The 13,918-nt window shown below is 44.9% G+C and overlaps 1 protein-coding gene across 1 annotated transcript in view; it reads left to right on the plus strand.

Annotated features, from left to right (window-relative positions):
• The window catches only part of NR2C1 (nuclear receptor subfamily 2 group C member 1), a 97,908-nt gene that overhangs the window by 65,474 nt on the left and 18,516 nt on the right, over positions 1-13,918 (plus strand). The window contains exons 9-11 of the mRNA XM_082252685.1: positions 2,735-2,919; positions 3,097-3,250; positions 6,572-6,693. Coding sequence (XP_082108811.1) covers positions 2,735-2,919; positions 3,097-3,250; positions 6,572-6,693 — 461 coding nt within the window. The remainder of the gene's footprint in view (positions 1-2,734; positions 2,920-3,096; positions 3,251-6,571; positions 6,694-13,918) is intronic.

Here is a 13,918-nt window from a genome sequence, read left to right on the forward strand (position 1 = left end):
CTATATCAGAAGTGAGATTCAATCGATCAGAAATATTGAATTAGGAAAAAATTAGGAAAAAAAGTCCATAAAAAGTCCAATAAGCGGTGAGCTATGGCGATATTCTATTCCGTGAGTGGTTATACAGTGATGTTCCAATTGTTCGAGTGCTGGGTGTGGAGACGGTGCTCCCCTCTTATTCCCAATTTCTCCTGCACTCACCAGATAATTACACCCCTACAGGTGTAGCAGGCATATAAGACCAGGGTCCGCTATCCAATCTTGGGGTGCTCACATATGCTGTTCCTCCAGGTATTATACTCTCTGGGCCATATAGAGCAGAGATATCATATACCAGGATGTGTTCATAGGGAAATTGACCAGGGCATCATAGAGGAAAGAAGGAGCCTCATATAGTGATGTAACGTTTTTAAAACCAATATTTATTAAATATCAAATAAACGTACTCACATTTAGGCAAAATCAGCAGGCAGAAGGACTTTTTTTTCCTAATTTTTTTCCTAATTCAATATTTCTGATCGATTGAATCTCACTTCTGATATAGATTAATCGATAATTTCTTCACCTGTGTATGTTCTCAGATTAGTCATTCCCGATTTAAGTTTATCGTGCACACAAGCACTTTTTCAAGTTTATTTATTTATTTATTTGACACATTTTATATTTTGTATCCTTTGTTATATCACAGTGCACTGAGACTTACTCTTTTTTATCACAGCAATTGCACTCTTACCCCATCCTTCCAATATATTTGCACTTTTCACTGAAGAATAATTTATAATATATATTCACGCAGGAGTACACCTATTTCTGTTCGTTCACATGCCAGATCCTCCAACTGGCCATTTTTGATAATATAATCATATTATACCACTTATATAATTTCTGGGGGAGTGCGCACTGTATGCGTTTATTGCACCAATTTCTTGCACTATTTTGCACTTTATATGCGTGTATAAGAGATATGTATATTTATTTATTTTTTGACTGTATTGATTGATCTATTGAACATTACACCTATATATATTTCAGCCTGAGAACCACTTTATATATTAGATATTGGTATCTAATCGAATCTGTCCTCCATAAATTATACAATTATATATACAACTTTAGGCAGCGCCAACTACCTCATCTCCTTTTTTACATTTCAAACCACAATACAAAAGCGATTTACAGAGCTTCGAGAGAATATAAAATAGCAACTTTTAACACTAATAATGAGTTATTCACATCTGGCTTAATCCACCAGCAAGCAGTCATCATTAGGGTAGTCAAAACATATTTGTAGAGGTCTGGCATAGCCAGTCGACCTTGTACAGCTGGTCTAATTAAAGTAGAAAACTTTGAGGTTGCGGGCCCCATAGTAAGGAGGTAAACGGCTGGGACAGTTGGGTTTGGTGAATTGCAAAATGGATACGTAACTTTGGGCAGAATGGTTTTCATTTTGATATGGTTGATTTAACCAAGGAGAGATATTAGCAGATTGCTCCACACCTTCAGCTTGTCCTAACTTCTTGTAATACAGACAACAAATTCAACGCAACCCAAGCCTCAGCATTGTGAGAAATGACATGCCACTGGGCCCCTATATAACACTTCAACCTAAGCAATAAAATTAAGTGGAAGCCCCATCCTTCTCAGGACCTCCCACAAGTATGTTCATTCTACATTGTCAAAAGATATCCCAGTGTCTGAGGTTATAGTCCTAGAACCTATGTTGGTGTGCTGAGCATAGATATTTGTAAACAGCCTGCTGATATTTAGATCAGTAGAGTTGCTGGGGATAAATTCTTTGTGGTCCTGGCCTTTCAGGGCATGGAGCACCTGACTAAGTCTAGAATTGAGAAGTTTAGTCAAACATTTTAGATCAGGTTTAAGAGCACTATGGGCCTATATGAGGCACAAAGAGAGGGGTGCTTGTGTATGAAAATTATATGTGCCTTCTGCACTGAAGGGAGGCAAAGTGTCACTGGCCAGGCAGGCGGTGATTGTGGTAGCCAATTTTGGGGCTAATGTTGTGGCGTGGGTCTTAAAAAATTCCATGGGACCAGGAGCCTTACCACTTGGAAATGACAGAATGTTTGTAAGGACCTCAACATCCATAATAGGTCGTGTGAGAGAGCCCCTTTCAACACCAGAGAGCCATCCTAACGTTATGGAGTTTAAGAGGGAAGTAATATTCGAGGGATCAAAAGTTGGAGGCAGGGAAGAGGTATACAAACCAGTGTAAGATATAATGATCTCAAGAAAAATATTACCTTGGCATGTAATTGTGTGACCTTCAGGAATTTGAAGTTCAGAGACAATGGTTAGGGGCCTGTAATTTTTGGGACAATATGGCTAGTAACCTGATGTTTTTATCCCCCTGTTCAAAAACTCTTGTTTACGGCTCAGTTCTAGTGGCCTCAGAGACGTGCAAGTGTAACATTCATCTAGCTGACCTAAATGTATCAAAGTTTCCAGAAGTAGGAGAGGAGGCATAATGTTCAGCCTGTCTGTTTTCATCGTTCTGCAAACTAAGTGCAGAAGTCTTGGTCAAGCATCACATTTTTAAATAATATTTTTACAATTAACATTTGAAAAATATCAAACTTTTCTTTGCAGTCCTGGACACTACTCCATTTTTGCTAACACTAGGGCTTTACTTTTAATTGAGAAATTGTGTATGTGCCATATAAAATTGTGGCCGTCAATAGTCTCATGGAGTTTTTTTTTCTCATTTTATTATCAGGTGGAAGCCTGTCAGGGAGATCTAAGCACTTTGGCCAATGTTGTCACATCACTAGCAAATCTTAACAAATCAAAAGACTTGTCTCAGTCAAGCACAGAATTGTCTATCATGGAAAGCTTAAGTAATGGAGATGCTTCACTGTCAGAGCTTCAACAGGATGACCAGTCAAGCAGTGAAGTCACCAGGTACTTCCATTGTCTATGATTATGGCATTAGAAAAAAATGATTGCATGGACAAAACTGAATACAGCAAGGATATGATTTCACCATTAGACATTTGGTAATGTGGTAACTAACCAATTTGCTGTACATTTAATAAATGTATTCATTTTTTATTAAGATTATTTTGCCTTTTTATCTAGAGCCTTTGATACTCTGGCAAAAGCTCTCAACCCCTCTGAAAGCTCTGTCCAGAGTTCATCAGAAAGCATTGATGCCGCTTCTAACATATTTGGTGATGCTACTGTTGTTGAGATTGAAGGACCACTTCTCACAGATTCTCACATAGCCTTCAAGGTAATGATTACCATTGTTTCTATTACAATCTATTATCACATTGTTTTTCTCGACTTGTCCTCATTTAAAAAAGGGGAATTACTGAGTTTGGGAATACTGTTTTGCCACATTCGAGAGAGAGCAATCATTATAGCAAAAACACCTTTTTAGAAAGTGGAAATATATATTACTGGGAGGATTAAAATAGTTTCAAGCTAGGGTAAGTTCAGAAAAGTTTTAATGTGTTTAAAGACCCTGGCAGTACACTGGGCCCAATTGGTACACATCTCCACTCAATGATTCTAATCTCTAGCAGTAGAGGCTATGATATTTGAATAAATAGTGTGATGGAGATTAGTGGTTTTAAGGGAGAAATGTTTTAATTCTGGTATGAACCCTCTGTACTGCCTGGGATCCAAAGTACCCTTCAGGTACACATTAAAAAATTTGAACATAAACACAAAGGCCCACAACAGTGCAATATCTTAGTTCAGAGACTGCACTGTTGATGACTTGGGTCACAGGGATTTGGTTGTTTATTTTCGTATCTGTCACAGAGAAACACAATGCTGGCTGATCCATTGACATTAGAATGTATGATGACAAGGTACATTTAGGTAATAAAAGTGGAACTCCGGCTGAAACCTAACTACTCTTAAAGTGATTCTAAACACACAACACACACACTTTTATTTACATTGTCCCTTCTATTTCTGTATGTGGATGATCGCAATGTAATTACATATACAGCGTCACATGACCCAGCTCTTTCCCAACCTGTCTGCAGGGAAACATAAGCAGGAGGAGCTTCTATTCCTCTGCTTCTGGTTACATGTTAAAAAAAAAAACAGCCTTTGTAATACAGAGTAAAAATAATATCAATAAACCGTTTTAATTTGCCATACAAATATATTATTGTAATCAAATCCTTATTATTTTGTGGAAATAACGTGTCTGCGGATTTCTGCCAGTCACAGGCTGTGTCATGCCCATTGAGCCTGTGTCTTAGAAAAATTGGGAGGTGAAGTTTCTTTCAATCTACATGTAATATCCCTCCCTCATTGGGCTAAGCTGGTTAGTAGGCATGGAGGAGGAGGGAGGGAGTGGGCTGTGTATACACCCACATGTTTGACTCTATAGCAACTCACTAAAAACTGAGCATATGCAGAGTTGACAACACTGCTCTGCAAAATCCTTAACTGAATTGGGGACATAGGCAGAAGGTGGAGATAGAGAATAGCAGGATGAACCAGATTTTTTGAAGAATACAGAAAACGAATCCCATAGTGACTGAGTATGAACAGCATGTATTACACCATTTATTGATAGTTTTTATGATGTCGGTTTAATGACGCTTTAAAACTGCCCCCTCCTAATACATATGCTTACTAACCTGTTGAAGAAAGATGTATATATACTTGCATATTTTCAGGCCAGTCTAGTCCAGTCACGTGATCCCGCTCCCTTGTGTCAGCCAGCACGGCTTCATAGGAAACGAGGAAGTGCAGACAATAGATGGGCCATTAAAACCAATAGGTGATATCTTCAAAACTTTAAAGTGCTCAGATATAGCTAGTGCTAACAGGCAGTATAAATAGAGCAAAATACTATACTACCTCAAAATGAAAGCTAATCAAGCAAGCCATTTCAAAATGCTTCACCCTCTGATGGAGTGGAGTGATCCAAACATTCCAAAGACCAAAGTGCAAATGAGGATCTAATAGTTGCCAGCACAGCAGCTTATATAAGCCCAATATGCGAGGAGCAGCTTACTCAGGTGCAGATTATAGAGCTCCAGTATGGCGCCCGGAGCAATGTAAGCCATGTGGAGCAAATAAATATGTGGAAGGGAATAACTTCCCATAATGGTGGCGATCCCCGCCCATTTTTGGCTCCATACCATCACTTCTTGTGCAACTGTGCAGCAGTGAGTGCAGAGTGGCGCGGGAGCTTACACAACATGCTTTCCAACTCATCCACCCATAACAAAATGGGCTAGAGGAATCTACCCTGGGGAAAGAGGCAACAGGTAGTGGGGACTTGGGGGAGAAGCAACCGCCCTTTACCACAGCCCTTCCTCCCACCATCCCACCCCAGAGCAGACAGACTGTTAATGCCCTCCCCAATAGAACAATGGGGACATCCCAGAAACGCCCGATTAGCTTGAGATCTGGAGAATTTGGAGGCCAAGCCAGCACCACCAACTCCTTGTGTTCCTCAAATCATTCTTGATCCCCCCCCCCCCCCCGTATCGCCTTCTTCCAATAGTGCATCCTGTTGCCATCCCTTCCCCAGGTAAGTGACGCACTCTCACCCGACCATCCACATGATGTAAACAAAAACGTAATTTATCAGTCCACCTTGATCCATTGCTACTTGATCCAGTTCTAATGCTTGTGCGCATTGTAGTTGCTTTTGGCTATGGACAGAGGTCAGCATGGGTCTAGCCCTTACGATTTGGCCCTTGTCAAATCCTTACACTTGCCCATTTTTTTAAAAAAAAATTTAGGGACAATTCGTTCACCTACTGCCGAATATATCCCACCTACTATCAGATGTCATTGTAACCAAATAATCAATGCCATTCACTTTTACCTGTCAGTGATCTTAAAGGAGAAGTACAGCCAAAACTCGTTTGACTGTATGTCTCCTATGGATCACAGGAGTGCAGTTCATTTTGCACTCCTGTGACCCGATTTTAGCAGAGAGAGCAGGCTGAAGTCTGTTCTCTCCTGATGTCACTCCTGAGTCACAGAGCAAGCCACTGAGAGCCTGAGCCAGCCGCTCCCACCTCCTCCACAGCCCAGCGCTCCAGTGAGTGAGGAGGGGGCAGTCAGCAGCTCTCTGTTCGGGGAGCTGTAAAAACTGAGCAATCGGCAATGTTCGATTGCTCAGTTCTCAGTGTTAGAAGCCCCAGGGTACAGATGCAGCATTGTAGCGATGCTGTATTCACCTAGGTAAGTATGAATCTAAAAAAAAAAAAAAAAACCCCATACAGCTCTTTTAATGTTATGGCTGATTTTTTCAACTAGTTAATAAGCATAGATATTAGGAGGAGGGAGGGGACCGTTATAGGATTAGTAAGGTTTCAGCTGGAATTTTACTTTAGGTTCCTCAGACTCCTATTCTAACCGTTATAATTTTGTATAACATTAAATATTATTTAAAGGGGTTTGAAAATACCCAAAAAGTGATGGGGTCTGCAAGGGGATGTAGGAAGCACATGGTTTTTAGTATCTTATGTTTTTTTTTTTTTTTTGAATTGGCAATGCTTTTTTAAATGCATTTCTCAAACTACCTTTTAAATGCATGATTTAATTAGCAGTTTCCTTTTTTTTCTAGCTCACAATGCCTTCACCAATGCCTGAATATCTGAATGTACACTATATTTGTGAATCTGCGTCACGCCTGCTATTTTTGTCCATGCATTGGGCTCGTTCTATTCCCACCTTCCAAGCTCTTGGGTTAGTATGGTATCTTTTATCAGACTACAAATGGTAAAACTAACATTTTGATAAAACTTATTTGGTGTTTAGATAAAATACAATGTGGTTATATGTTATTGTAATGCCTGTAATGGTGCCACAAACACCATGTTGTGTTACGCTGCTCAGCTGTTTGAGTGCATTTAAAAAGCACAGACAAAGCAGGTTTCTGAGAGGAAGTTAAGAGATCACATGGCAAACTTTGAAGTTGTAAAATAATTCCAAAGTTTAAAAAAAGCTAAACTCCGGGGAAGTAAAAACATATATGGTGACTGTTTATCTTCCAAAAAGATTTGTAATTCTAGTCACTCAGTTTTGTGACCTGACATTCCTATCAGACAGCCCATTCAGATCCTTGATTTCCATTGCAGCGGCATTAAGTCGGTTTAAGAACACACCTTGAAGCCTGTAGAGTGTATAATGAAAGAGTAGCAACACACTGATAGTCATCCCTGTGCTCTATTGCTGTCTGTATATTCCATGTCAGCACATATACACTGCAACAGAGCCTGACTGGCTTTAGTGCTGGCCTTCCTTCACCAAAATTCAAGTGTTTTAGTTTAGGTCATTAAAAAAGGCTGATATCATATAAATTGAAATGCCTAAACAATTATACATTTAGAATACATTTGGTCATTTTTTAATTTAATCTAGTACAGTATTCATTTGTGTTTTTTTTATAGATGCCTGGAGCTCAGCTTTAAAGGCACTACATTATGTGATATAGAATAGAATATTATTTCAAATAGGTTCCATTTACACAAGTCTGCTTTGTAACAATTTATATGTTTTTTTCAGCATGTGGGGATCTGTTTTTGAGTGATGGCAGTTGGGGAACTTGGCTATGAAGTCAAGCCCCTGTAACAAACTGAAACTAGTTTCAAAGGGGGCACACTAAGGGTGGTTTTAGTAAGAATCTTGTAGATATAACTTTAACCTTTAGAGCGTAACAATACCCGCCTCTGCTCTAGCGATGCAACGTCCCCAAGCTCCCCGCCCGGCTGCTGACATCTTTGAGCGGCTGCACTCCGGGTCTCGATCGCCAGGCGGGGATGATGTCATGCACATCCATATGCGCAGAAGTTCAGTGAGATGTCATGCATATACACGCAGGAGTTCAGTGAGATTCGGCTTTGCCAAATTTGTCCAGTGAGTTGCACGTGAATAGCTCACAGGATAGGGGCAGATAGGCAGGTAAGTAGCTTTAATGCAGAAGAGACAAAGCATGTCTCTCCGGCAATTAAAATCCTGTCTGTCCGCCAATTTTAATTACTTCGCCTAAAGTTCCACTTTAAAATGTTTTTGAAACCTTGAAAAGTGCATAATGTGTTTATTTTTATATATATTTGCTTTATATAATATGGTCATAAAAAAATATAAGCCAAATTTGAAATATTAAGTGATATTTTGAAGGTTGTGTGTATGTAAATATGTGTTTTGTTTTTTGAGCTAGCAGATAGAGCTCTCTTCCTAATATGCTCTTTAATTAGAAAAAAAAAAATATTTCTCTTACGTCCTCCGACAGTCGCCGCCCACTCATACAGTCTTCACCAATGGGGTATTGGCTTCCTCTCCTTAGGAGTAGCTAGACATAAAACTTGTTAACCACTTGCCGACCGCCGCACGACTATCTACGTCGGCGGTCAGCCCCTCACAGGCAAACTAACGTAGGGCTACGTTGCTTGCTTGTGAGGGTCTAGGGAGCGAGCGCGCGCCCCCGGGGGCGCGCTCCCGCGTGGTCACGGACCCCCCCCGCGCGTGTGACCAGCGGACCCGATGTCCGCCGGTCACTCGGCGATCGGCGGGGGAGAGGGAGAATGTCAGGCAGCTTGTGTAAACAAGCTGCCTGTCATTCTCCTCGCTGCAAAGACACTGATAAAACGGATCTGGTATGTAGATCCGTTGATCAGTGTCCTTACAGCTAGAGCCACAGCCAATCACAGTAGAAACCACGCCCCTAGGGACACACACAGCCCCTCCCTTCCAAATAAAGTTAACCCCTTCACTACCAGTGTATTTTTACAGTAACAGTGCATATGTATAGCACTGATTACTGTAGAAATGTCACTGGTAACCCCAAAAGTGTCAAAAATGTCAGTCAAGGGTCCGATCTGTCCGCCGCAATGTCGCAGTACCGCAAAAAAAATCGCAGATCGCCGCCATTACGCGTTAAAAAAAAAAACAACAAAAATGACAAAAATCTTTCCCTTTGTTAGTAAACGCGATAACTTTTGCGCAAACCAATCAAAATACGCTTTTTGCGATTTTTTTTACCAAACATAGGTAGCATAAAACAAATTGGCCGAAAATTTTTAAAAATTTTGATTTTTACATTTTTTTTTGGGGGAATTTCATATAAAAAAATGTGAAAAATATTGCTATTTTTGCAAAATTGACGCTCTTTTTTTGTTTATAGCGCGTGATCAAAAAATCGCACAGGTGATCAAATACCACCAAAAGAAAGCTCTGTTTGTGGGAAAAAAAGGACGCCAAATTCGTTTAGGTACAGCGTCGCACGACCGCGCAATTGTGCGTTAAATTCACGCAGTGCCGAATCGCAAAATACCCCCTGGTCGGAATGGGGGTAAAATCTTCCGGGGCTTAAGTGGTTAAAACAAAATCATTTACATAGACACACCCATGGGGGCTGTCCCACTGGTCCAATACCCCCCCCCCCCCCCTGCAATAGGCTTCCTGTGCTGGGGCTACAGTCTCAGCCTTCTTCTTCTATTTTATAATTTTATTTTCTGAAAATATCATTTTTTCTTACTAGCTGTTTATTTTGTCAGCTTTTAGTTAGTCGGATCTTCGGATGAAGATGGAGTTTGCGGAGCTGGGAATCGGACTGGTCATCCTGGTTATCCAGGACAGAGGATCAGATGGAATCCCAGCCTGCCATCGAGCGTTTCACAGGCTATGTGTTCGCCCTGGCCTCACAAACGACCCATCCCTGTCCTCAGGGATGCAGCCTGTGGGGTGGCTACCTCACCGGACACATCCACGGTTCGTCCGTGCACTTCTGGTGTCCTGTGTTTTTGGCTGGCGGCACTCCCCTGCCATCTGAAGGCGGGCGGTTTTCCGTTTGATATGAGGCACCCCACGCCATCGGGTACAGGTAAGTACACTCTGTCTGGGGTCGGCAGTCCTGGGTGTCTGTGGTGTCCCCTATGTGTGTGCGTTTTGGGCTCCCTGATCCCGGTCCCTGCAGGGTTTTTTTCCCTCACAGCCAGCGCTGTGTGGGGTTTGGGTGATCCCTCTCCTGTGTCACTAAGGGTGATTGGAGGTACAGACACGTTCGTCGACCGCTGCGGGGTTAAAAACCGCCGGTCCACCATTTTAGGTGTGGGCAGCATGTCTGGCTTCACTATGGGCGCTTATACAGCATTGTATGTAGTGTATTTTGGCGCCTTGCAGCGCCATCTTGTGTGTGGCAAACGATCGTTCCGAGCACATGTCGGCGGCCATTTTGCCGAAGCCTCCCATTACTTTACATTGCCATCCATGTTTCCTTAGCCTGCAGCCTCAGTTCAGTCTCTGCGGTGACATCACTTCCTTCCTTTACTCAGGAGCGGCCGAAGGAGCTGGTAACACACTTGTGGGGCTCTGTTTTGCTGTCCTTTCTTTTCCTCCATTGTGCAATATTCCTGGCCTCAGTTTGTCCCTGCGGGTGGTCTGTGTTCCACAGTCATTGTAGCGGTGTGCTGCGGGGTCCGCGGCGCTTTTAAAGGGCCAGTACCTTAAGAAAATGTATATATTTTTTGCAATGGAATCCCAGGACAGCAAATTCCCTCCAGCCTTGGTGGGGGATTCAAGTTCTTCTGAATCCTCTACTCTGACTAATTTGGCTGCTGTTGTGGCGATTTTGGTGTCCAAAATGGATGTGCTGATGACTGAACGTGCTGCTAGAAAAAGGCCTAGGATTTCTTTTTCTTCTGATTCTGAATGTGACATGGTTGCTGTAGGTAGCGTACCCCTTTCAGGGTCTCGCTCTTCTCAGGACTCGCAAGAGTCTGAGGGGGAGGCGGAGGTTACAGGGGTGGATGATTCCCCCCCTGGGACGCCAGAGGAACGCGCAGCTATGGACGCGCTGATTTCTGCCATTAAAGAAACACTACATTTAGAGGATGAGCCCAATCCTCCGGGCATTGTGTCCTCTTTTGGTATACACAGAACCTGCAAGACGGCGCAGGTTTTTCCTTGTCCCGCTGAGTTTCATCACACAGTAAATGAGCAATGGCGCAATTTAAAACACACCTTCACAGTGCCTAAAAGGTTTCAACTTCCCTACCCTTTTGCGTCTACTACGGTTGCACGCTGGTGTGTGGCTCCTCAAGTGGATCACACTGTAGCCAGATTGAACAAGGCTACTCTGGTTCCCACCGAAGATTCTCCGGTATTTAGGAATCCTACGGATAGGAGGCTGGAATCACTTGCCCGCCACACTTACGTGGTAGCGGGGTCCATGCTCAAGCCTATTTTCGCCTCTGTCATGGCAGCTCAGGCTGTGGCGGATTGGACCAAGGTGCTCAGACGCACACTTGTGGCTGATTCTGCCCTCCCCCCACTACCGTGGAGATGGTGGACCAGATTTATCAAGGGGTCATGTATTTGTGCGATGTGGCCTTTAAATGAGGCCCCATTGGCTGCGCGCCTGTCCAGTGTCGCGGTGCTTAACCATCGGCTAACATGGTTGAAGAGCTGGTCGGCTGACCAAAAATCTAGAAAGGCGGTGGCTGACATTCCCTATGCGGGGTCTCGCCTTTTTGGAGAATCCCTGGATGAATTGGTTAAGGGAGTCACTGGGGGCAAGAGCACTCTGCTGCCCCAGAATCCTAAGGGCAAGTTTTTCTGCGGCAAGCGGGGTCCCGCCTCTAAACCTAATCAGGGGTCCTTTCGTGCCTTCAAGGCACAATACAAGGGAAAACCCTTCAAAGGCAAGGGTGGCCAGAGAAAGCCCTGGGCCGGCAAACAAAAATCCGGCCAAGCTGGTGCCGCGGCTCCGTCCGCCTCTGCCTGAAGGGGCGCCCTCACCCTTTTCAGGGGTGGGGGGACGTTTGTGCGGTTTCCTCCAACCTTGGCTGCTCCGAGTTCAGGACAGGTGGGTTCAGGAAATCATTTGATCAGGGTACAAGATCAAATTTCTTTCACGGCCGGCAGACAGGGCGGTTACAAGACCTGCATCAAGCGGTACAGGATCTCCTTGCTCAGGGGGTAATCGTCCCGGTGCCTCATCGCGACAGGTTTCGGGGGTTCTGCTCGAATCTGTTCACTGTGCCCAGAAAGGAGGGCAAAGTGCGTCCGATTCTGGACTTGAAAGCTCTGAACCGCTTCGTGCGTGTTCGAAAGTTCCGCATGGAATCGCTCCGCTTGGTGGTGGCCTCTCTGAGTCCGGGAGAATTCCTGGCCTCTATCTACCTGAAGGATGCGTATCTACACATCCCCATTTTCAAGGGTCATCAGAGGTACCTCCGGTTTGCCATCGCGGAGGATCATTATCAGTTTGTGGCGTTACCCTTTGGTCTCGCTTCCGCTCCAATGGTCTTTACCAAAGGGTTGGCGTCTGTTACGGGCACAGGGCATTGCGGTCTTGGGATATCTGGACGATCTCCTGTTAAGATCGAGTGCCAGTCAGAGCCTGCTGCGCGATCTGTCCACTACGGTCCAGACGCTCCAGGAGTTCGGTTGGACCATCAACGTTCAGAAGTCGACCTTGTCTCCTTCGGTTTGTCTCCCGTATTTGGGAATGGTTCTGGACTCTGCTCAAGCAAAGGTGTTCTTGCCGGAGGGGAAGCTCCGGAACCTGCAGTCCGAGGTCAGGTCCCTCAGGGACAACGAATCCTCGTCACTCAGGGCCTGTATGCGGTCCCTGGGGTTGATGGTATTGGCCTTCGAGGCGATACCATTTGCACAGTTTCACACGCTGTCTCTCCAAGCGGAGATCCTGGCCAGGTGGGACAGACTACCTCAGTCCTTGCACCTTAGAGTGTCTCTGAGTCACCAAACCAGAATGGATCTCGTGTGGTGGCTTCAGTCCCCGGCTGTTTTGGAAGGGAAGTCCTTCCGGCCGTTACTGTGGACGGTGCTCACCACGGATGCCAGCCTGTCGGGCTGGGGTGGCGTCCTGGGCAACCTATCTGCCCAGGGCACTTGGTCGGAGGAGGAGTCCTCCCTTCCGATAAACATATTGGAATTGAGAGCGATCAGACTGTGCCTGCTCCATTGGTCGGATCGTCTTCAGGGCCGTCCTGTACGTGTGCAGACGGACAATGCCACTGCGGTGGCTTATATCTACCACCAAGGGGGCGCCAGGAGTGCCCGGGCGGCCCAGGAAGTGACCAGTATTCTGTCTTGGGCCGAGACTCATGTCCCGGCGATATCAGCAGTTCACATTCCGGGTGTGGAGAATTGGCAGGCCGATTATCTGAGCCGCCAGACCCTGGACCAAGGGGAATGGTCCCTGCACCTGGAGGTATTTCACATGCTGTGTGCGAAGTGGGGATCCCCGGATGTGGATCTGTTCGCGTCTCGGCTAAACCGCAAGGTGGAAAGGTTCGTGGCAAGAACGCGCGATCCTCCGGCAGACGCCTCGGATGCGCTGGTGGTGCCTTGGCATCAGTATCGTCTGATCTATGCCTTTCCTCCGATTCAGTTATTGTCCAGGTTCCTTCCCAGGTTGGCCTCGGAACAAACACTGATGATTCTGGTGGCGCCGGACTGGCCACGCCGGTCCTGGTACGTGGACATAGTTCACCTGGCCGTCTAGCCTCCATGGCAGCTGCCAATGCGGGAAGATCTGCTGTCTCAGGGACCGATCTTCCATCCTGCTGTACAGTCGCTGGCTTTAACGGCATGGCTGTTAAAAGCCGGGTCCTGAGAGACAGGGGTCTCTCCTCAGAGGTCATTCCTACTTTAATCAAGGCTAGAAAAGCCTTTTCTGGTAAGATTTATTACCGTACATGGAAAGCTTATTTTGCCTGGTGTAAGTCCAGGGGTTTCTCTCCTCGTTCATACTCGGTGGCGAGGGTGTTGGCTTTCCTTCAGTCTGGTGTGGACCAGCGCCTTCTGTTGGCCACGATTAAGGGCCAGGTGTCTGCACTGGCTGTTCTTTTTCAGCGCCCTGTGGCGTCTAATTCTTTGATTCGCACCTTCATTCAAGGTGTGCTTCACTTGGCCCCTCCTAGAAGGGAGCCTCTACCTCCATGGT

Source organism: Pelophylax lessonae (genome assembly GCF_965119305.1).
Source record: "Pelophylax lessonae genome assembly, chromosome: 4".
In the NCBI taxonomy this organism is placed as follows: domain Eukaryota; kingdom Metazoa; phylum Chordata; class Amphibia; order Anura; family Ranidae; genus Pelophylax; species Pelophylax lessonae.